The following is a 24386-nucleotide window of genomic DNA, read 5'->3' as shown; positions in this document are numbered from 1 at the left end:
TCAGCCTTCCGTGTGCCCCCAAACGATCACGACGAAAAGGAAAAGTCAGGGGCCTCTTCTCGCGGTGCTGCCCTGGGCACCTGCAACAGGCCAGGAAAGCATGGTTGCTTAGGCTCCAGGGGGCACGGGTCGTGGGGCGCCCCGGCCACGAGGCCCCGGTCTGGGCCTGCGCAGAGCCCAGTCCGTGCCCGCCCCGCCCCTCGGGCCTGCGCGTGCGCGCTGGGTGCCGGCGCGCGTTCCCCGGCTGGTGTCCGAGGAGTGGCGGCTGCCGGAGCATGGAGCCTCTTAAGGTGGAAAAGTTCCGCACGGCCGAGCGCGGGAACGGGCTGCGCGCCGCGGCGTCGCTGCGGCCCGGGGAGCTGCTTTTCCGCTCGGATCCGCTGGCTTACACGGTGTGCAAGGGGAGCCGTGGCGTGGTCTGCGATCAGTGCCTGCTCAGGTACGTCCCGGAGGGCGCGGGGTCCGGCGGCCTGGCCCGGGGGGTACAGCCCGGCTCTGCCCTGCGCCCCCGCGGGGCGGCGCCGGTCCCTGCGGGGCAGCGACGGGCGGCAGGTGCTCGGGGACCCGGAGGCGGCGGGAAGCGTCAGCGTTGGTGCGCTTGGCGCGGGAGGCGAGTGGAGATGAGGCTGGCAGTAGCTGCGGGCGGGACCGTCGTGGCTCCGTGGGGCTTTGGGGTCAGGAACTGGAAGGGGCCAGCTTTGAGAAGACTGAAGGTCGGAGAACTGGCATAGAGGGCTGCAGCGCACGGTGGGCGTGCGGGAGGCTGGGGCTCCATCCCTGGCACCGCATGGTCTGGGAGCACCCAGACCAGGGTGTGCCCCCACCCCCAAACAAAACAAACAGTACCCCCCTCCAACTTCAGGAACAGATAACGCGAGATAATGGGAATGTCTAGGGAGACTGAAGTAGAGATGCAGAGTTGTACCGTGGGAACATCTGAGGGTCCATGGTGTGCTTTGCATTTAATGACCGTCCCGGTAAGTCTGATTCTTAACCCGCTACCTGGGATCAAGAATTCATGAGGAAGTGTTTTTTTAAGCCTGGAAGCCCGGAGCCAATGGAAAGTGTGATGTGACATCTATTTATATGTATTATGCACGTGTAATATGCCTACATATTAAAAATTTGTAATATGTAGGCATAAAAAAGGGACGTGTTTTCAAAGAAAAGAGCTCAGATAGGACTCATGAATTTTTTTCCCCCCTGGATCGTTCCACTGGACTTACTAGCCTAGTTTTGGGGTGAGTGGAAGTATGGAGTTACATTGAAAAATCACTCTTTTCTCTGTTAGTTTTTCTTCTTCTTTTTTTTTTTTTAAAGAAATATTTTATTGAACCACCGTGAAAACAAAAAAAATACAAAGCTTTCAGGTTTAAGTCACAGTCAAATACTGATTAAACCACCATCCCTTCACCAGTGCACCCGTTCCACCACCAAGAACCCCAATACACCCCCCTCCCACCCCACCCCCATCTAAGTAGTGATGATATTCCCATTATTCTCTCTATATATTGAGTACATTTCATATTTCCATACAGAACTCACTATTGTTGATTGGAAATTTTCCCCAACAATCAGGCCTGCTGAATAAGCATCATCTAATAATTTCTCTTCCTTGGTAAAAGTGAAGACTTTGAGTCCGCGCGGCCGCTATTGCGGCCGCGCGGTTTTGGGTTTCTAATACTTTAGCTCAGTTCACAGTCAAAATGGATGGCTGCAAGAATCTGCTCTGGTGCCAAAATGGGTTAGGAGACCTCAGGATCACAGTCAGTAGGCGGGAGGCTCTGCTTCTCCTGCCGCGGCTCTTGGTTCATCTCTGGGCGGAAGGCGCGCCGGGAACACCTCCCCTCCCAGGATCACCTACAGGCTACGTCACTAAAGAAAGTCCTACCTCCTGGTGTAGGGGTCTTAGAGGGTGGCTCTCACCGCGTGGCTGCTGCCGCTGCCGCCATTTTCGCTCAGAAAAATGGGGTGGAGAGGGAAAAAAATCCCTCCCCGGGCTGCACGAGGTTGTAGTTCAGTTCGCAGTCAAAATGCATGGCTGCAAGAATCTGCTCTGGTGCCAAAATGGGTTAGGAGACCTCAGGATCACAGTCAGTAGGCGGGAGGCTCTGCTTCTCGTGCCGCGGCTCTTGGTTCTAGTTTTTCTTCTTGCGTGGGGAGGCCCTACCCTGTGGTGCTCAGGGCTTACTTCTGGCTCAGCATTCAGAAATTACTCCTGGAGGCCTGGGACTATGAGTGGGACATCAAATGGGTTGCCAGGGGTCGAACCTGGGTCAGTCCCCTTGCAAGGTAAACTCTCTACCTGCTGTACTATTGGTCTGCCCCTATGAACATTAATGCCTTAATGTGTCCTGTCAGGTTTATAATTGAGAAATTAATTTTACTGTGTACTTTAGAGTTTTAAATTTCCATATAGCTTGCCTTCTAAAATAACCATCATCATTAATCTAATCACTGTCACTGTCGTCCTGTTGTTCATGGATTTGCTCGGGCACCAGTAATGTCTCCATGGTGAGACTTGTTACTGTTTTTGGCATATGAATATGCCACGGGTAGCTTGCCAGGCTCTCCCGTGCGGGCAGGATCAGCACAGCGGGTAGGGCGTTTGCCTTGCACTCGACTGACCCGGGTTCGATTCCTCCGTCCCTCTGGGAAAGCCCGGCAAGCTACTGATAGTATCCTGCCTGCTCGGCAGAGCGTGGCAAGCTACCCGTGGCGTATTCATATGCCAAAAACAGTAACAAGTCTCACCATGGAGACGTTACTGGTGCCCGCTGGAGGAAATCGATGAACAATGGGATGACAGTGCTACAGTGCTGCAGTACTACTTTAGAGTTACTGGATAATAATGGTATTTGTTGCCTTAAGAGCAGCCATCTGTTGAGGAGGGAGAGCATGTTTTTGTAAAAAGTTTATTCCTTCCAAGACTGGAAATTTTGCTGAAGCTTTGGACTTTGAAAATCATTGGCCTTTGGTTCTCATTTGAACAAATTAGAGAGAGCTGAGCCCTTTATCCAGTTAATTCCTGTAGAGGTGTGTCTCGAGTTTGAATGCACTCTGGTTCTTCCCAGAGGGTGGTTTCCTTCATCTTCCTTTGGTTATCACCTTGCAGAAAAGAAGGCACTGTAGTACTGTAGCACTGTTGTCCCATTGTTCATCGATTTGCTCAAGCAGGCACCAGTAATGTTTCCAATGTGAGACTTGTTAGCAGAAAAAACAAAAACGAAAACCAAAAATCAATCACAGTGAACGTTGAATGAGTGTTGTTGGAGGACCTGCTTTTCTTTGTTGGTTGATTTTTGAGCCACATCTGATTTGGGGGCACACCTGTGACTGGAGAGTCTCTTGTCCGAACGCCTGGCTGTCTTCCCTGGGGCCCCTCGGAGGGGATGGGCTCCAGCTTCCTTCCCTGCCCGGCGGTCGAAGAACACTGGAACCTAGCCACAGCCATGCTGGAGGCCCCTCTCCACACATTCGGACGGGCCTCACGCATGAAGGTACCTGCAGAGGAACCCAGGTGTGTGTAATCCCATCAACGGCCAACATCCAGAGACTTAAAAGCAAGCTCCCAGAAGATATCTTGTAGCCTACTTCTCCCTCTAGGAGAAACTGGCAAGCTTCTGAGAGTTTCCTGCCCACATGGGACAGCCTTGCAAGCTTCCCACGGTGTATTCATATGCTAAATCCAGTAACAAGCTGGATCCCAGTCCCCTGGCCCTGAAAGAGCTTCCAGTGCAACATCATTGGGAGGGCCCAGTCCAGAGAGACTCCTAAGATCTCAGGGAAAGGATGAATGAGAGGTTACTGAGCCTACTCGAGAAATCGATGATTAACAGGATTTCATGATCGTGATCGTGACCTGTGACCACAGGCTACACCTTTGCAACAATGATATTGAGTCATTGTTGGCCACTTACTAGGCAAGTACCCCACCCGCTGCACTATATTTCTGACCCCTTGCTTTCTTTTTGTATATTTTCACCCTAAAGATCTAATTTCTGAGAACTTGACAAGATTGAAGACATATTGTCGTCTAAATTAAATCTCATTGCCAAGTTATTGTATTTGAAAAGGAAAGGTGTTGAAATGCATACATGATGACAGATTATGAACTGAATTATCAGAGTTGAATTTGAGTTTTTTTTTTCACCATATCTTGCCAACACAGATTATTCCTAGTACTTTTGATAATGTGCCATTCTTACTGGTGTAAGATGGCATCTTTTTGTCATCTTAATTTGGATTTCCCTAACGTTAAGTGATGATAAGCATTTTTCCGTATGCCTATTCGCCATCTACCTGTCTTCCTCTGTGGAGTCACTTCATTTTTGCTCCCCATTTTTTGTTTAGGCTTTTGGGTTTTTGTTGTTCTTCATGACTATTTCATATATCCTAGATATCAACCTTTGATAAGTTGAATGTGAATATATCGAGATAGTATTTCAGAGCTCAGGCAAGTGAAGGTCTAATTACTCCTGTTTGCATATCAGGGTTATTATGGTAGTATTTGAGCAAAACCCACAAGCCCCATGAGATAATGAGGTTGAAGGAGTAGAGTTGTTGCACTAATGCGTCCGCAGGATTTTGGGTATCAGAGTGGCCTCTGGGACTCCTGGAAACTTGGCTTAGATGAAGTTTATGGTGGGTGAACCCAGTGGGCGGAGTTCAAAACCTCCCAACACAGCTGAATGAGGTGACAGACAATTGGAAGGGCGTGAGAACAGGTCCTTAGTGGGGCTGGAGCAATAGCACAGCGGGTAGGGCGTTTGCCTTGCACGCGGCCGACCCGGGTTCGATTCCCAGGGTCCCATATGGTACCCTGAGCACCGCCAGGGGTAATTCCTGAGTGCAGAGCCAGGAGTAACCCCTGTGCATCGCCAGGTGTGATCCAAAAAAAAAAAGCAAAAAAAAAGAACAGGTCCTTAGAAGAAAGCTTGCCACAGTGGGGCCAGGGAGTTTAAGACAGGGAAGAGACCACTATAGCAGTTGTAGGAGGAAGTGGTCACTGGATGAGAACTGGGTGATGAAAGGAGATAAAATGATACGCATAATTCATTTTTAGTAATTATTGCAAACCATGCCCAGCCCAGCCCGTGTTCCATTCCTCTGCCCGTCTCGGAGAGCCCGGCAAGCTACCGAGAGTATCGCACCTGCACGGCAGAGCCTGGCAAGCTACCCGTGGTGTATTGGATATGCCAAAAACAGTAGCAATAAGTCTCACAATGAGAGACGTTACTGTGCCCGCTCGAACAAATTGATGAGCAACGGGATGACAGTGACAATAATTGCAAACCATGGATCATAAAAAGAAAAAAGAAAAGTGAAAAAGTCCCTGCCATAGAGGCAGCCTGGGGGGCGAGAAGGAGACTGAGGACGCTTGTCCATGGACGTGGACACTGGTGAAGGGATTGGTGCTTGAACATTGAAATTCAGTCATAAATAACTTTGTAACTTTATAATTCATGGTGGTTCGATAAATAGTTTTTTAAAAAGAGGTCAGAGATCGTGTGAGGTCAGAGATAGCATCAGGCCAGTGAATCCATGGAGGGAGGTCCTGGGCCAAGGTTAGGAAGGCCCCCTGTCTTGGAGACTGGGGAAGGGACCGCTGGTTTTGGGTGGAACTGAATCCTGTTTTGAATTTTAAGAAAGAAATCAAGTTCTCCTTCCTATATTTACTCAAGGTGGGGAGAACAGTAAATATAAACATTGGAAAAAGATTATGAGTAAACCCCTAGCCTTCAAACAACTAAAAGAAACAAATGGATTTTTCATAGACACTTTTTATTAGTACTATACACACAAATATAGTCGCACTGACTTCAGATTGCTAGGTGTAGTTGCTAAGTGCGTTGTTGAAAACTTTTTTTTTTTTTTTTGGGTCACACCTGGTGATGCATAAGGGTTACTCCTAGCTTTGCACTCAGGAATTACTCCTGGTGGTGCTCAGGGGACATTACTCCTGGTGGTGCTCAGGGATGCTGGGGACCGAACCCGGGCTGGCTGCATGCAGGCAAACGCCTTACCCGATGTACTATCGCTCCAGCCCCTGTTGACAACTTCTTGTAGTTGTTTTAAAAGTGTTGAGTTGAACCTTCCTGCACTCTGAAATTGCGTTAGAGAAGACAAATTTTGGTGTATTATTTCATGTAGTTTTCTTTTGAATAATTATCAGAAGATAACAGTTTCTGTGTTTCTTAGAACCTATAAGTAAAATTTATTTCTTTATCCGTGAATTGTGAATTCCTTGAGAGCAGGCATTACATTTTTAGATTTTTGTAGCCGTAAGCCTGACAACAAAGTAAGCTTATAGTTGATAGTATGAACTTCTGTAAGATTTTTCTTCTAGCTGGTCTGCCTTTACTTTGTATTCCACTTGAATTAAGAACAGATAACTAGGAGCTGGAGCGATAGCACAGCGGGTAGGGCATTTCCTTGCATGCAGTTGACCCGGGTTCGATTCCCAGCATCCCATATGGTCCCCTGTGCACCGCCAGGAGTGATTCCTGAGTGCAGAGCCAGGAGTAACCCCTGTGCATCGCCAGGTGTGACCCAAAAAGCAAAAAAAAAAAAAAAAAAAAAAAAGAACAGATAACTAGATAAAGAAACCGTGGTATATATACCAATGAAGTAACACTGGGATATAAGAAAAGATGAAATGATGTAGTTTCCTATGTGAAAACTTCAGGAGAGTACCATGCTGAGTGAAGTTAGTCAGGAGAAGGACAGACACATATGATTACATATGTGGGGAAAAAAGAAGCATAGTAAGGGAATAACAAATTGCCAGAGGCAGTGAGTCTGGAAACTGGTCTTACAGAACCGAGCTTACCAGGGAGAGGGATGGAAGTGGAGATTGAGGTGGTGGACACTCTGATGGGGAGATTTGGTGCTGAGACATTGCATGCGTGAAACCCTATTATTGATAGTAGTGTCAGTCATGGTGTCTAAAATTAAAAGATTTTTAAATTTTAATATTTTTCCGTAATACTTGAGTCACTGTCACTGTCACTGTCATCCCGTTGCTCATCGATTTGCTCGAGTGGGCACCAGTAACATCTCCGTTGTGAGACTTGTTATTATTTTTGGCATATTGAATATGCCATGGGGAGCTTGCCAGGCTCTGCCGTGCGGGTGGAATACTCTCGGTAGCTTGCCGGGTTCTCCAAGAGGAATGGAGGAATTGAACCCGGGTCGGCCTCGTGCAAGGCAAATGCCCTTCCTGCTGTGCTTAATATTTGAACACCAATCCCACCACCATGACACCTTCCTGCCACCATATTTTGGATGTTTCCATTCCGAACCCCAACCCTTCCCCAAAGTAGAACCGATATAATTTATTTTGTAGTGTTTGTTATAAATAAACCGCTGATAATGCTCCAAAAAACTTTACTTGAAGATTGTTGTATTTCACCGAGGGGCCATTAAACCCTTCTATAAGAGATTACTAATATGCTGTTAAGGTATTAAAACATTTTAAAATTTTAAAAACTGAGAATGTGGGGCCAGAGTGATAATACAGCAGGTAAGGCATTTGCCTAGCACACAGCTGACCCAAATTCAATTCCCAGCACCCCATATGGGCTCTTGAGGAGCTTGCCAGGAGTGATCCCTGAACACTGCGGGAATGACCCAGAACATCCTCCCCCCACCTCCCAAAGCAAAACAAAGCAAGCAGAAAAAGAAACACTGAAACAAAAGAAACAGTGAGCTAATAGTCTGTAACAATTGACACCAATTGTATGGTGGGTGAAATACTATAATAATACACAGTAAAAGATGTTATGCTTATTGGGTATGCCAAAAATAGTAACAATAAGTCTCACAATGAGAGACGTTACTGGTGCCCACTGGAACAAACCGATGAGCAACGGGATGACAGTGACAGTGACAGTGATGCTTCATTAGTCTCCAGCTGACTTATTGTAGGAAGATTCTGCCTGATACATTTATTTATTTTCCTTTTTAGTAAAGTGAGATAGTTTTGTTGAGGGAGTTTACTAATTCTATGGAGAATGTGGGATTTTTTAGAGAGAGAGAGAAGGAGCCAGAGTGAAGAAAGGTCACAACACAAGTCAGAGAAAGTCGACCCCTGACGGAGGACACAGGGAGCCCAGGAGAGTGCTGTGAGGGGAGATCATGTGAGTTGGGGCGCAGGTGACTATAGAATGGCATTTGCCATGACATTTTTTTTTTTTTTAAACTTAGAGTGCTTTGCTTAGTGCTTTAGTTCTGCTTACTTTATTCTATATTGGGGCCGGGCTCCCAATACTCAGGGCCTGGGGCAATTTGTAGTGACAGTGAATCAGTGGGTCACTGGGCCAGGGCTGTTTGGGCCCAGGGACACACACTGTCATTGGTGCTGGGGTGGGAGCATGCTGGGCCAGGGACTGAACTCAGGCCTTGAACTTGCAAGGCATGTGTGCCAGCCTTGTGAGTTAATCTCCCTCACCCTGTGTATTTGTTTTTATTTACAGAGAATCTTGAGGTTTCCTACCCATACCAGCCCCATTAAAGATTGTCTTATGTTGTATGTTTGTTTTTTTTTCCATGTTGTGAGTGGAGAGAAAAAAGAAGTATGTAAATTGACAATGTAAACTGACAATGGCCTGGAGCAATAACACAGCAGGTAGGGTGTTTGCAGGTAGGGTGTTTGCCTTGCATACGGCTGACCCAGGTTCAATTCCTCCGTCCCTCTCAGAGAGCCTGGCAAGCTACCGAGAGTATCCCACCCGCATGGCAGAGCCTGGCAAGCTCCCCGTGGCGTATTCGATATGCCAAAAACAGTAACAAGTCTCTCAATGGAGACGTTACTGGTGCCCGCTCGAGCAAATCAATGAACAACAGGACTACAGTGCTACAGTAAATTGGGAAAAAATGAACTGACAATGACCTGAAATAATTTATATTATTCTTTCTCTGTTGTTGCATTCAGTTTTTAACTTGGTGAGTTATGAAAGATTGACAGAGATTATTTGTGTTTCTGTTCGCTTTGGTAAGTGTAGCCTATAACATTCTGTTATATAGATCTTCCACATCCAGACCTTAAATCTAGCTTAGGAGACTTGGCAATTTAAGGCTCCTAATGTTTCTGCAGTCTAACATAGGAAATGCTAAGTGTTGAAGTTGGAAAGGGACACTATTCGGGGAGGTTTTAATTCACTGTATGTTTGATTTTGGTTTTCAATTTATTTAGATTTTATTTATTGAGTATGAGCTGGTTTTTATTTTCTTTTTTTTTTTTTTTTTTTTTTTTGCTTTTTGGGTCACACCCAGCGATGTTCAGGGGTTACTCCTGGCTTTGCACTCAGGAATTGCTCCTGGCAGTGCTTGGGGGACCATATGGGATGCCGGGGATCGAACCCGGGTCGGCTGCGTGCAAGGCAAACGCCCTACCCGCTGTGCTATCGCTCCGGCCCCTGGTTTTTATTTTCTAAGGTTCTAATTTGCCTGTAGTTTCCATATCAAGAGCCACCTTTGGTAAATGCTAACGATAGTGTCTTCTGTAAGGTATTGTGGATTCTCTTCCATCGCTAAGGTCCGACCTGAGGCTTAGTTCCACCCAAGAGGAAGGGGGATGAATTGGAAGAAGAAAGTCCATCTTTTTCATTTCTGGTAGATTGAAGGGGACAGAGGTAGGAAAAAGAAATATGAGACACAGGTTCTGTCTTCCCCTGCCTGGCCAGAATTCTGGGATTGGGGTGAAGGTCTTATGATGGGTTGAAAGGACAATTAAAAAACCCTCAAAAACAGAAGGCCTCTGGCTTAGTTCCTTCTTTGGACTCTTGAGCCATTTGTGTTGGTTGGTGCTTCGCCAGTATCAGTGGATGGAAGCACTGCACTCCTTACGTGACTGGCTTGATGAGTCTGTGGTAGACTCATGCCACTGTGAGGAACGAGAAGGAGCTTAGATTCCTGGTGGTCCAGCGATCACGACCAAGGATGATGTGACTCAAGATTGGGGTCATGGATACCTGAGATGGGAACCAGTGACATCCCCGAAGATGAGATGGTGGTTGGTCACCTCCAGGCAATAGGCACGAGTGAGAGTCCTAAGGTATTACTAGCCTAAGGATCTAAGATATTGCTAACACAAGGATATCTCTTAGTCCCCTTTGGTGAATAATTTGGTGGAAAATAACCAATTAACTGTTGGTAAGGAGTTTTATTTAGAAATGTCTGAATAGTAATAGAAAGAGACAGATATTGAATATGTTTAAAGTTTTTGGCTCCTGGGGGTGGAGGGAAGACTGGTCTTGCATGTAGCTAACCCTGTCTTTTTCCCTAGCACTGCATATTATCCTTCAGCACTGCCAGAGGGGATCCCTGAACACAGTCTAGGAGTAAGTCCTGAGTACAGCTTGTTGTGGCCCCAAAGTTTTATTTAATTTAATTATATATATATATATATATATATATATATATATTTGCTTTTTGAGTCATATCCGGTGATGCTCAGGGGTTATCCCTGGCTCTGCACTCAGGAATTACTCCTGGCAGTGCTCGGGGGACCATATGGGATGCTGGGAATTGAACCCGGGTCGACCACGTGCAAGGCAAGCACCCTACCTGCTGTGCTATCACTCCAGCCCCCCAAATAAAGTTTTTGGCCCTTTACTAGTGCAAGTGTTGATGAGGAAGGACTAGACTTGTGGGGTGGGATGGGCCGACTCCTGGTGGTGCTGGAATCAAGCCCAAGTCAGCAGCTCGAAAGGCAAGTGCTTTACCCACTGTACTATCTCTCTGCATGATTAGATTATTATTAGAAAAGCAGCCATTGTTTATAAGACAGACTGATTGCAGAAAAGAGAACAGCTACATTTATTACATTATGAGTAGCATGAACCAGGCTCTAGGGGCATTGTGTTTGGTGAGATTATATCATCCATTTGATCAAGGACTGAGCCTGGGCTGGAGGTAGGACGGACCATGTTGTTATACTGGGAAAAGATGAAGTAGCTTTGGTGGAGGGAAGAGAGACTCTGGTAGAGGGTGTGGTATTGGAGTGTTGTATGCGCAAATCCTACCACTAACAGTATTCTACATTTTGGTACTTCAAATTAAAAAAAAATTAAAAAGGCAGTAGTAGTGATTGAAACTAGTAACTGCATGATGTAGTATTCTTCTAGCAGAGTAAATATTAATAGCATATTCTAGTGAAATGTAGTAGAATTGCTGGTGGAAAGCACTGAATGTCCCTTTAAAGCTCGTGTTCCAGGTTGGAGAGATAATACCGGGATTAAGGCACTTGCCTTGCATATGTTTGGACCAGGTTCCATCCCTGGTACTACATATGCTTTCTTTGCATTCCCTGGAGTGATCCCTAAATGCAGAGCCAAGAGTAGCTTCTGAGTACTGGCAGGTGTGGCCCAACATCTCCCTCCCACTTCCCAGCATCACACAAATACAGTGTATTCATTAAAGGGAGAGCTTTTTAATTTAAATTAATTTAAATTTAATTTTAATTCATTTAAAGGGCTGGTGCTTTTTCACTCCTGGTAGTCAGCTGCTTAACTACGAGAACTTAGCTTTGTGCTGGTTTGGTGGGAGCTGGGTCTGACTGCCGGCTCGTTGCTTGGCGGATCATGTTATGCTTGGGCTTGAACACAGGCCTCCTGCATGCGCTCCTTTGAGCCATTTCTTTGTCCTTGAACCATGATTTTTTGTTGTTGTTGCTGTTTGGGGGCCACACAGGTGGTGCTCAGGCCTTATTCCCAACGCTGTGCCCTGGGGGGGATTTGGAACCATATAAAGTGCTGGGGATTGGATCTGGGTCAGCCACATGCAAGGCAAGTGCCCGACCTGCTGTACTGCTGCTTCTGCCACCCTCTGGACCTTGGCTTTTAAGCTAGTGATTGAGGCGAGGAGTTGTTTGATGGACTGAAATGTGGCAAAATCAGTGGGTTAGAGGAGCTGATGTGGTCAAAGAAAGGATGCAGGGGGCAGAGAATGGGATGAATTGACATACCTATGCTTTAGAAATAGTGTATATGTTGGTATGATCAGGTTTACGGTACGGTAGAAAGGGGTGCAGTAGGGAGTGAGGCTGTCCTGCATAAGTCGTCAGGAATCTGAGAGGCTGAGGTGTTTGTTATGTTTATTTCCTAAGTAAGAGAAGTTACCAAGAATGTTAGGCATTGGAAAATAATTTTAACAAATGCAGAATTCTCATGTTGACTTTTTTAAAAAAAAATTTTGTTAGTGAATCACCATGAGGTACAGTTACAGACTTACAAACTTTCGTGCTTGCGTTTCAGTCATACAATGGTATCTATCCCTTCACCAGTGCCCATTTTCCACCACCAATGGTCCCAGCATCCCTCCCCCCACCCCCACCCCGTCCTCCTCCCACAACACTCCGCCTTTGCTCTCTCTCTCTCATTTTGGGTGTTGTGGTTTGCAGTAGAGGTATTAAGTGGCCATCATGTTCGGTCTGTAGTCTACTTTCAGCACGCATCTCCCATCCTGAACAGGCCCTCTTAGCACCCTTTACTTGGTGGTCCCTTCTCTATCTGAGCTGCCTTTTCCCCCAGCATGCGAGGCTGGCTTCTAAACTGTGGAGTAATCCTCCTGGTACTTATCTCTACTTGTTCTTGGGTGTTAATCTCCCATTCTGTTACTTTACATTCCACAAATGAGTGCAATCTTTCTATGTTTATCCCTCTCTTTCTGACTCATTTCATTTATGTTGACTTATTGTGTAAGATTTAAGGGCTATCAAAACAAAATGAGCCAAGTGAAAGTCCTTGCCAATATTCAGTTAATGGACAAAAGGCATTTTGTGGGTTTACAACTGATTTCATGAAATTTGTCAGCCCCGCATGCCAGGAAAGGTGACTGCTGCAGTGTTGCAGACTCCTTGGGATGGGAAGGAGGTGGGTATTGGACTTCAATGGACTTGCAGAGTTCCCACGGAGTTGTGTTTTGAGAGGTGGTTTGACGGCTGATATGCGTATTTCTAGTTGATCCCTAGTGGCTATTGGGTAAAGGGCTTATAACAAAATAAGGTGAAAGGACTGATAGTATGGGCTGGGGAAGGACTCTTGGATATGGATATGGGTCTGGATGTGACTTCCATTTTTCTTTCTATGTGGGAGTTGTAATTTCTTTTTCTTTTGCTTCTTTTTCTTCTGCAAGGAGGTTTGGGAAAGGGCCATATGACTGAGTCCTGAGCCTGCAAAGATTTGCCCATGTGAATGCCACAGCAGAGGATGTTTTGAATCAGACAGAATGACCTGCTTTGTGGATAGCAGTATACGTTCTCCTTCTTCAGACAGCCTGGTGCTTGTTCCGAGGGCCCAAGACCAGAGCCTTGTTCCGAGGGCCCAAGACCAGAGCGACTACTGTGGGGACAGGGATGGAGGCTGGTGCCTGGAACTCGGCAGTACAGACATCACCTCACCATGGCCAACTGGTACCCAGTGTCCGTTTGCTAACAGTAGTAAGGGGTTCTGAGTTTACCAAATGTTGAAACGCCTTTGTTACGAACATGTCTAATGTGGCAGATTTTTATTTTACATCCTCTGTCATGGAGTCACTGGTTTGTTCTTGTTGGAACCTCATCTTGTTTTCTGACTTTGAATTTGTCTTCACTACCGAATGAACATCTTTGAAACCTTCTGAAAAAATCTGTAAAGCCATGGTATTCTTCATGAGCTTGTTTTAACCTTTACAGAAAGATGATTTAAGCCTGTGATTTTGACTGTTTCTTATATGGGTAGGTATAGGAGATAGCTAATTTAACAGGTCAAAGTCTCAGGACCCCTTTAAACAGAATTTCATAGGAAGAGTTTTAAAAGAAGTTGTTTAAGACCTTGAAGATGTTATATGTGGTTGTATAAATTTTGTTGCTTAAAAATTAAAATTGATATCTAAAAGATGTGTTAAAACTCAAATTGCTGCATTTGACAAATTTAATGAAACAGACTATATTTAAAGAAACAGCTTAGAAGTTGCTTGCCTTACATTTTTTGCTCGACACACTGCAATCTGGCTTTTTAGTTGCTTCTGCATTCAGTGTATTGCAAAATCACCTATCATGTAGCTTCTAGAGAACTTGTCTATTCAAAATGAGATTTTTTAAAAAGGCAAACTTGTCCTAGTACTACTATGAAAATATTTTTTACCTCATTGGCCTCCTGAAAAAATTTCAGGTATTTTCAAGGGTCTCTGGACTATACTTTAAAAATCACTGTTAAAAACCACTGGACATGTCATTTGTATCACTTGGAGATCACGGCTTAGTTTTCTTACATGCTGTAAAACAGTGAATATTTGATTCTGTTTTTTTCATAACCTGCCATGATATGCAGATCAGGAACCAGTTTATGAAGTTGTTGCCTCAGGGTTAGGATGACTCACTTAATTTTTGCTTTTTATTTCCACACTAATTCTGATTGTTTCAGACTTAAGGGAGAGATGTTCCGCTGAATAAGATAGGGCCAAATCAGGGATTAACCTTGATTATTAACCAAAGAAAGAGAACCACTTTTTACTTACAGTATTCGACTATTAAGTGTTACTCAGTAGATAATATATATTAGTCTGAGCAATGTCTAGTGTAGTTTTATGTGCTTGATTCACCCTATACAAATGTTTGTGTGTGTGGGTTTTTTTTTGGGTCACAGCCAGTGATGCTCAGGGATTACTCCTGAGTAATTCCTCCAGGAGTACTGTGTGCTCAGGAATTACTCCTGATAGTGCTTGGGGAACCAAATAGTATACTAGGCATCAAACCTGTGTCAGCTGTGTGCAAGGCAAGCACCCTCCCTGCTGTACTATCTCTCTAGCCCCATACAGATACCTTTTTTATTCCTTTAAGTACAGCATATACCAGAGGAAATTCATGCACATATAGGAGTATAAATTGGTACTTCTCCTTTGGAGCATGATTTGGTAATATTTATCAAAATTAATCATTTATGTTTTACTGACTCTGCTTTGGAAATTTTGACAAAAATGCAAATAATGGTTGTATGAGGATACTTAATGTCGCAGTTTTAGAATTAAAAAGGAGAGAGAACTTTAATGTTTTAGGGGGATTGGTGAAATTTTGGTGCGGCAGTACTATATAGTATATTCTTGCTGTTACATTGTACCGATCTATTTGTATGATGTGTATTGAATGCCCATGACACATTGTCAGGTAAATAAAATTGTAGATCAATATATGTATTTAAAGTAATATTTTTGTATACATTTTTAATGTACTTTTATATATAGAAAAGACCTGAAAGAACATCTCAGAATTCTAAAATAAATTACTTTGAAGAGTGGGACATGGAGGGGGCGCTGTCGCTTTGTACTTTTTTTGTATTTTGTATACAATATACTATTTTGTATTTTCTCTCAAAGTTGTATCATTTTTTTGTTGTTACTAGAAATTTAAATAAATTTTGAAAAAAATATTTTTTTAACCTCTGTTTCTTTTGGAATTATATAAAAAAAGGTTTGCTTCTTGTGATATAGATGTCTGAAATATTTGTTCCCTAATGCCCTCTTATTCCATTAAAAAAAGAAATTAACTGATCTGATTTGGTAAAGAGCGAACCTCGTACTGGAGGTGGGTGGGGCTATTCAATGGCTGGTCATTGGCTATACAGTTTGAACCCAGAGAGGTAGAACTTCGGATATTCTTGCTTTGAACTTGCATGTACCTGATTATTTGAATTTTCCCCGTTATCTCTGAGCTACCATAGGATCTAGTAGTATTTTCTTCATGTGCATAGAAAATGACTCTTTTTGTAGTTGACTTGGGTCTGCCAGACTTAGTTTTGCCAAGTGGAATATAGAATTTCACAGCTGACATGCTTTCTATCCAAAGATGTCCTGTGCTATCTTCCCTCATCTCCTACTTGCCGGGTTGGCTGTGGGGGAAGTGGGTAGAGAATGACAGGCAGCATGAATCATGGTATGGAGAGAGCTGTTCTGGAGATTCATTCTATGTGCATTGGATTTAGTGGGAGCTGAAAAGAAACCTCTAGTGGGTTAACTCTTTTTTGTACTTTAAATATGCATACAAATCATCTGAAGGTCTTGTTTAGGTGACTTCTGATTCTGTAACGGCAGGATTGGGTATGAGGTTCTGCATTTCTCTGAAGTTCCTAGGTGAGGCTTTAGCTGCTAGCCTACGCAGTACATGGAAGTAGCAAATACTTAATTTTTTTAGTTTTTTAATTTTAAATTTTATTTTTTATTGAATCACTGTGAGATACAGTTACAAAGTTTTCATATTTGATCCACCACCAAGCCCCGCATACCCCCCTCCCACTCCCCTTCTGCCTGTGTGGCAGACATTTTTCACTTCACTCTTTCCTTATTTTGATTATGTTCAATTTTCAACAAGAATCTCACTATCATTATTTGGAGGTTTTCCTCCACCAGTAGGACATGCTGGATGGCATCACTAGATTATATGTTTTCATTCTTTAGAAAAGGTTGCACGGCCGCGCGGTTCGGAGTTGTCCCAGTCCCGCATCCCGGAGCCGTGTTAGTCCTTGCTCATTGTCTCCGGGGACTCCATCTGGAGAAGGCGTACCGGCTGTGCCTCCTCCGTCTGGCTCCCCAGTGTGCTGGCCCGATTTGGGGTCTGGAGCAGTCTCTGGCCTTCTGCGCCGCTTACCAGAATGCCCGGATTCTTCTCTGTTGAATCGAAGTAGCAAATACTTTAAAGGGTTAAATGAAATTACACATACCTCACTGAAAGTAAGCAGTTATCAGATGGGTTATAATGAAGACTGGAACGATAGCACAGCAGGCTGGGTGTTTGCCTTGCACGTGGCTGACCCGGGTTCAATTCCTCCTTCCCTCTCGGAGAGCCCAGCAAACTTCTGAGAGTATTCCACCTCTACAGCAGAGCCTGGCAAGCTACCCGTGGCATAGTCAATATGCCAAAAACAGTAACAACAAGTCTCACGATGGAGATGTTACTGGTGCCCGATCAAGCAAATTGATGAACAACGGGACAACAGTGCTACAAAGATTAAAAAAGATGGGGGTGATGATTTGAATGAACATCATTAAACAAGAAAAATTAAAATCCAGATGGCTTATAATGCATCCCAATAAGGCACACAATACAGTGGAGAGGAATTTGGGGCTGTGCATATATAATGAAATGTTTAGATTATTCTTAAATGTTTAACTGCTTTTACAGAATTAGTTTTAGTATTATGTGTATTATAACTTGAAGTTACATTTAAAAATTTTTGTATTTGGGCCACACCTGACTGGTCCTTGGGAAATCATATGTTGCCAGAGACCAAACCCCAGCTTTCACATGCAGAGCATGTGTTCCTGGCCTTTGACAGGTCCCTTATCCTGAAGTAATTTTTGTATATTTATTTATTTATTTATTTTTGGGTCACACCCAGCGATGCTCAGGGGTCACTCCTGGCTCTGCACTCAGGAATTACCCCTGGCTGTGCTCAGGGGACCATATGGGATGCTGGGAATCAAACCCGGGTCGGCCGCGTGCAAGGCAAACGCCCTACCCGCTGTGCTATCACTCCAGCCCCTGTATATTTATTTTGGGGCCACATGCAGCAGTTCTTATGGGATGCTCTAGAAGGTCTCTGTTGGAAATTTTTCCTGGCATAGCTCAGGAGACCAGGAGGGTTCAATCTGTGATGCTGGGGATTGAAGCCAAGCTTGCGCATCCAAAGCATGAGCTCAGCTCATCGAGCTATCGCTCTGTCCCTATAGTTATTTTTAAGATAGTTTGGGATATTTACCCTTTAGATTTGCCATCATTTCGGTATTTAAAATAGTTCTATGACTCACTAGTTTCTTTTGTGGGAAAAATAATTTCTTACTGCTGCAATTAAAAATATTTGCAAATTTTATTTAGAAATAATTGGAAGTTTACAGAAAAGTTGAAAAATTAAGAAACAAAAAAGTTTATAAAGACATCACCCAGGTAAATCTATTAATACATTCTTTTTTTAAAAAAAAATAATGTAGGAGTACTGCTATTTGTTCAGCCATTGAGTAAGCTGATTGAATGAACTCAGCTATTAATACATTCTTTTGTCTTCTTTCCCCCCTACATACACTTTATACTTTTTTGGGTTGGGGTCCTCACCCGAGGATGTTCAGGGCTTACTTTTGGCTCTTCGCTCAGGAATTGCTCCTGCCGGGCTTGGGGGACCATATGGAGTGCTGGGGATTGAGCCTGAGTTGGCCGTGTGTGCTGTACTATCACTCCAAACCCTATACTTTATTATTATTATTATTTTTTTTTTGGTGGAGAGGAGGTTTGGGTCACACCTGGCAATGCTCAGGGGTTACTCCTGGCTCTGCACTCAGGAGTTACTTCTGGTGGTGCTGGGGGACCAGGGATGCTGGGGATCGAATCTGGGTTGGCCACGTGTAAGGCAAACACCTACTCACTGTACTATTGCTCTAGCCCCTACTTATTTTTTTTTTTTAATTGAATCACTGTGAGTACAGTTACAAAGCTTTCCAGTCTAAGTCTTGGTCATACAATGATCAAACACCTATCCCCTCCTAGTGCACACCCTCCACCACCAAGAACCCCAGTATACCCCCATCCCACCCCTCTCCCTGCCTATGTGGGAGATGATTTCAACCTTGCTCTCTCTCCTCTTTGATCACATTCAATATTTCGACAAAAGATCCACCATTATTATTTGGAATTTTCCCCAACATTCAGACCTGCTGAAAAGACATCATTAGATAATTCGTTTTCTATTGCTCATATGAAGAGCATTTTTGATTTCTGCTATTTTAGTAATAAGGCTGGAGGGATTTCTGCCCAAAGCCTGTGGGTTCCGAGATTGTTTTGTGTGCATCTGGGATCATGGATGTTCAGGAGCCAGGAGCCGTTTGTGGGCAACTCAGGGCCTCGTTGGGATGGGGAGAGGGGCTGGTTCCACCCTCTGTCCCGTGAAGCACCGAGTGTCACGTCACTGTAGCCCCTACTTTTTGACTCTTGATATGGGTTTATTTCCACTTTGTCTTTGTTAATTAAGTGCTGCTATTACTTTGTCCCTGCCACCATGGCATCCATTTGTCAACTAAATTCAGGGAGCTCAGTTTGATGGCACGAATTTTATTTTTCTTCTGATCTTTGAACAATAGCTTCTACAGAGGGATATTAAAGAAAGTCGGGAGGGCTTCTCTCTGAAAGGGTTTTTGCTGTTTTTTTTTTTTTTCATTGTTTTTGAGCCAGTGCTGTTTCTGGCTCAGGACTTGGGGAATCACTCCATTGGGGCTTGGGTGACCACTCGGAGCCAGAGATTGAACCTGGGTCTCCTGCACGAAAGCATGAAAGCATGTGCGTCCTCCTGTTGAGCTCTCACTCTGGCCCTGAAGGTCATAGGTTGTTGAGTGATTATTCAGTAGGATCCTTGTCGGACACAATTAAGGGGTGAGCAGATCTTTCGGGATAAATCCACTCGGCCTACTGATTGATTTAAACCGTTAGATAACCTCTTTTTTGGCATATCAAAGAAATTCTCGGGTCGGAGTAGTAATGTGGCAGGTAGAACACTTTCCTAGCACACTGCCAACCTGGGTTTGATCCCTGGCATCCCATATGGTCCCCAAATGCCTGCCAGGAGTGATTCCTGAGCACAGAGCCAAGAGTAAGCCCTGAGTGCCGAGCCAGAAGTCCCTGAGCACCACTGGGTGTGATCCAAAAACAAAATAACCAAAATTTTTCATCTTTTAGTGTGTATTGCCTTTGGGTACAACTTTAAATTAACCAATCAGGTACAATTTCAGAACTTTTCTTGAACCAACCTCTTGATTCTATCTTTTTTTTTCTTTTTTTCTTTTTAGTTGCACCCATCCTCCATCCCTCTCGGAGAGCCCGGCAAGCTACCGAGAGTATCCCGCCTGCACGGCAGAGCCTGGCAAGCTACCCATGGTGTATTCGATGTGCCAAAAACAGTAATAACAAGTCTCCCAATGGAGACGTTACTGGTGCCTGCTGGAGCAAATTGATGAACAACGGGACAACAGTGCTATAGTGCACCCATATCAATAAATTCATTTAAACTCAGTCTTCTATCCTAATCCAATACTTCCACAATCTTAGAACCTTTTACATGTATTACTCAAGTTTTTGTTAGTACAGATAAGCAAAATCCTGTAATTCTCTTAGTATGTAATGTACTTTTCAGTGGGTTGTACTTTTAGTTTGAACCTCTAGGACTTCATTTGGTCATAAGTCTAGAAATGTTAAGGGTGGTTGTTGAGGACAATCAGTACTTCACAAGGCACTTTTAGGGCAGGCTATTGCAGGCAAAGAGAGACCAGTCTCTCCAGGCTGCTTTTACCAGTAAGGGCTATTTAGCAGATATTAGTAATAATAATAATCTCAATTTACCACATGGCATGTTGTTTCACAGTGTGGGTGCTCAAATGTTTGTATCCAAAAACTAGGGTCCTACTCCTTTAATTTAGAGACTAAATTAAGTTAGTCTCTAATTTTATGCAAGAGTTTAAACTCTAAACATGTGAGTTTGGAAGTGCATATCATTGTTCTGTTTTCAGGACTGTTAAGTGTGGTCTATGAATTTGAGTGTGGGATTAAACTGCATTGCAGACAAGCTCATGCACAGTAGACTTTCTGAATCAGAATACAATTAAAAATAAATTGTTATGCGGGCTACCAGTGCAGCTCCTGATATTGCTCGGGACCATGTAATGCTGGGGATTGAACCAGCACCTTTGTGCTTTGTGCATTGATTCATGCAAAGCATAAGCACACGCTTGTCAGCCACTTGGAGTCACATCTCCATTTGTCTCCATAGTATACATTTTTATATGTTATTTCAAGATAGATATATTCTGGTGGTGCAGAAATATACACTGGTGAAGGGACGGATGTTGGAACATTATGTGATTGAAACCCAATCATGAACAACTTTGTAACCTTGTATCTAATTGTGATTCAATAAAAAATGATTTAAAATATTATAAAAAATACATATGTATAATTTGTAGTTATTTAAAAATTCTTGGAAACCAAGTTATTTGTTAAATATTTGGGGCACCTTATAATTTTATTTTTACATTTAATCTAGATATATTATATAAATCGTCGACAGATCAAGTTTTAGGTGATTTCTTTTCTATCTGGGAGTTCTCTGTGTTAATGGAGGTTATGCTCCCTCTGGTGGGCAATGGCTTGAAAGGCACATTTTCAGAACAGTAAGATGGTTTTCAACCATGAAAACTTCCTTCATGAACCTGCTTTCCAAGCTGTCCTCAGCCTCTGACATATATCATAAACTGTGTTTTGAATTTGATCATAAAAGGCAGACTAGCCAAGTATTGTTGTAAATATATCTTGTAAATATACAAGTTATGATAACGAAGAACATTAGAGAAATTGGCTTATTAACCAGGACTGTGTTATTCACATTAAGAATTAATATGGTCAGAATTGGTAGTCAAATTTGAATTTGTGACATTTATGGGGAGAATGCTGCATGTTCATTTGCTTACAATGGGATTTTTCACTACAAAAGATTGTGTGTGATTCTCCTCCAGCATTTGATTAAATAATCGTTATAATTATGGTATTAAAATATTTTTTATATCTCATTTCAATCTTAGAATCAAAGGTTTCTTTCCGTGGAACAGGGTTATTTATGAACTTCATTTTTAGTTTGTAGAAAGGGTTGAGTGACACTGGCCCGAGCCCAGGGCCTATTCCTGACTCTTTGCTCAGGCGGTGTTGGTGGGACCATATGCAGTGCTGAGGATTAAAATGAGGTTGGTTGCAGGCAAGGCAAATGCCTTACTTCTGTATCATCTCTCTGGCTCCTGTATTCCTGATTGTTTCTTGAAAAGGCATATCATTCATTCATAAAATAATTTTATTTTATTTTATTTTTTTTAACTTTTTATTGAATCACCATGTGGAAAGTTACAAAGTTCTCAGGTTTATGTCTCAGTTATACAATATTCAAACACCCATCCCTTCACCAGTGCCCATATTCCACCACCAAAAACCCCAGTATACCCCCCGCCCCCACCCCCTACTCCCTACTGTATAACTAATGAATTTCACTTCATTTTCTCTTTACCTTGATTACATTCCATAATTCAACACAAAACTCACTATAGTTGTTGGAGTTTCCACCCAAGAGAGACAGACCTACTACCAAGGAAGCATTTGATAATTAGTTTTCCATTGCTGGAAATGAAGAGATATGTATCCCCACTGCTACAAGTTCATAACTCTTTTTTTTCCTTTTTCCTTTCCCCTTTTTTCCCCCCCCCCACCCCCCTTCCCGAGCCTCATAGTATGGTGTACGCCACGCCGCGTTGGCCAGCGTGGGGCTTTTGCTTAGTTCACAGTCCAGAGAGGTGGCTGCTACATTAATAGCCTTCAATATTTCAACAAAAACTTACTGTTATTATTTGGAGTTTTCCCCCCCAAGTCAGACCTGTTCAAAAGGAACCATTTCACATTGCTGACAATTATAAATGTTAAGTCTTTAGGCGCAGAGGGTCCGCTTCACGCTCAGCGGCTCCGGATTTATCTGGGCCGAGGGCGTGCCGGTTACACCCCCTTCCCATGAGTTCCTGGGAGCCCCAAGAGTAAAAACCGAACACCTCTGGGTTTGGAGTCTTAGAAGATGGCGCCTGCCACGTGGGTGCCGCCAACCCACGCAGGAAGACAGGGTGGGGAGGAAAAAATCCACCCCCTGGCAGCACAGAGTTGTAGCCCAGTTCGCAGTCCCAGTGCATTGCTATTAGATGCTGCGCTGGATGCCCGAAAGTGTTAGATCTCTGGAATCAAAGTCTTTAGGCGCAGAGGGTCCTCATAAAATAATTTTAAACATTATTATTATTGCTATTAATTTTTCCAGGGATCAGATGTTGGGGCTGCCACATATGTGATACATGCTATAGTGTTGTGTCATCTCCCCAGCCAAATACTTTAGATATTTAAATTTAAAAAGTAGAAATTGAGTACCAAGGCCATAATTTTACCTATTCAGAAACAATATACATGGTATCTTTTTTTGATTTTTTTTGCTTTTTAGGTCACACCTGGCGATGCACAGGGGTTACTCCTGGCTCTGCACTCAGGAATTACTTTTGGAGGTGCTCAGGGGACCATATGATATGCTGGGAATTGAACCTGGGTCGCCCGAGTGCAAGGCAAATGCCCTACCCACTGTGCTATCGCTCCAGCCCTCCTTTTCTTTTTTTTTTTTTTAAAAGAAAGTATTCTTTTCAAAGTTAACTTGTTTTCCATTCAACCCCATCAAAAAATCAGGAGAATAAATAAATAGAAACTTCCTTAAAGAAGAAATTCAAATGGCGAAAAGGCTCATGAAAAATGTTCTACATCACTAATCATCAGGGAGATGTAAATAAAAACAACAGTGAGATATCATTTCACACCACAGAAACTGGCACACATCCAAAAGAATAAGAACAGCCAGTGTTGGCACAGATTTGGGGGAGAAAGGCACTCTCATTCATTGTTGGTGGGAGTGTTGACTACTCCAGCCTTCTTGGACGTTCTTCAGAAAACTAGAAATTGAACTCCCATTTGACCCAGCAATACTGCTTCTGGGAATATATCATGGGGGCCCAAAAACACACAGTGGAAACACCATCTGCACTCCTATGTGCATTGCTGCACTGTTCACAATAGTCAGAATCTGGAAGCAACCTGAGTCTCCAAGAGCAGATGATTGGATGAACAAACTGTGGTACATCTACACAGTGGAATTCTATGCAGCTGTTAAGAAAAAATGAAGTCATGAAGTTTGCTTGTAAATGGATGGACATGGAGAATATCATGCTGAGTGAAGTGAGTCAGAAGGAGAAGAACAGATATTGAATGACTGCACTCATTTGTAGGATATAAAAAAATAGTATGAGACTAATATCCACAGCCTAATAAAACAGGGGCCAGGAGGACTGGTCAGTGCTTGGAAGCTTGCCACAAGTGTAAGGGGCAAAGGGCAATTAGGATAGAGAAGGGACCAGTATGCTAATAATAGTTAGAAATGATCATTGTGGGTAAGAACTGAGTTGAAAGTAGGTAAAGGGACATACATGATAGCCTTTCAGTGTCTGTATTGCAAACCATTATGCCTAAAAAGAGTGGGGGGGCAGAAGTGGGAAGGGAGGGAGGGAGGGGGAGTATGGGAGAGAGAGAGAGGGAGAAAGAGAGGGAGAGAGAGAGGGAGAGAGAGAGAGCGAGAGAGCGAGCGAGAGCACTCTGCACAGAGGCAGTGGGGGGGGGGGGGGATGCAAGAGGCAAACTGGGACATTGGTGGTAGGAAATGTACACTGGATGGGTGTTGGAATTTTATTTAACTGAAACCCAATCATGAACAACCTTGTAACTGTTTATCGTACAGCAATTCAATAAAAAAAAATTTAAA

The 24386-nt window shown here is 43.6% G+C and overlaps 1 protein-coding gene across 1 annotated transcript in view; it reads left to right on the top strand.

The window, feature by feature from the left end:
• The first annotated feature begins 234 nt into the window (after positions 1-234).
• Positions 235-24386, top strand: part of SMYD3 (SET and MYND domain containing 3) — an 836228-nt gene continuing 812076 nt past the window's right edge. The window contains exon 1 of the mRNA XM_004605437.3: positions 235-439. Within this exon, the coding sequence (XP_004605494.2) occupies positions 276-439 (164 nt within the window). The 5' untranslated portion in view covers positions 235-275. The remainder of the gene's footprint in view (positions 440-24386) is intronic.

The sequence above is a fragment of the Sorex araneus genome, chromosome 9, assembly GCF_027595985.1.
Source record: "Sorex araneus isolate mSorAra2 chromosome 9, mSorAra2.pri, whole genome shotgun sequence".
NCBI lineage: Eukaryota > Metazoa > Chordata > Mammalia > Eulipotyphla > Soricidae > Sorex > Sorex araneus.
The sequence above is the reverse complement of the archived record's forward strand: the minus strand, read 5'-3'. Positions and strand labels throughout refer to the sequence as shown.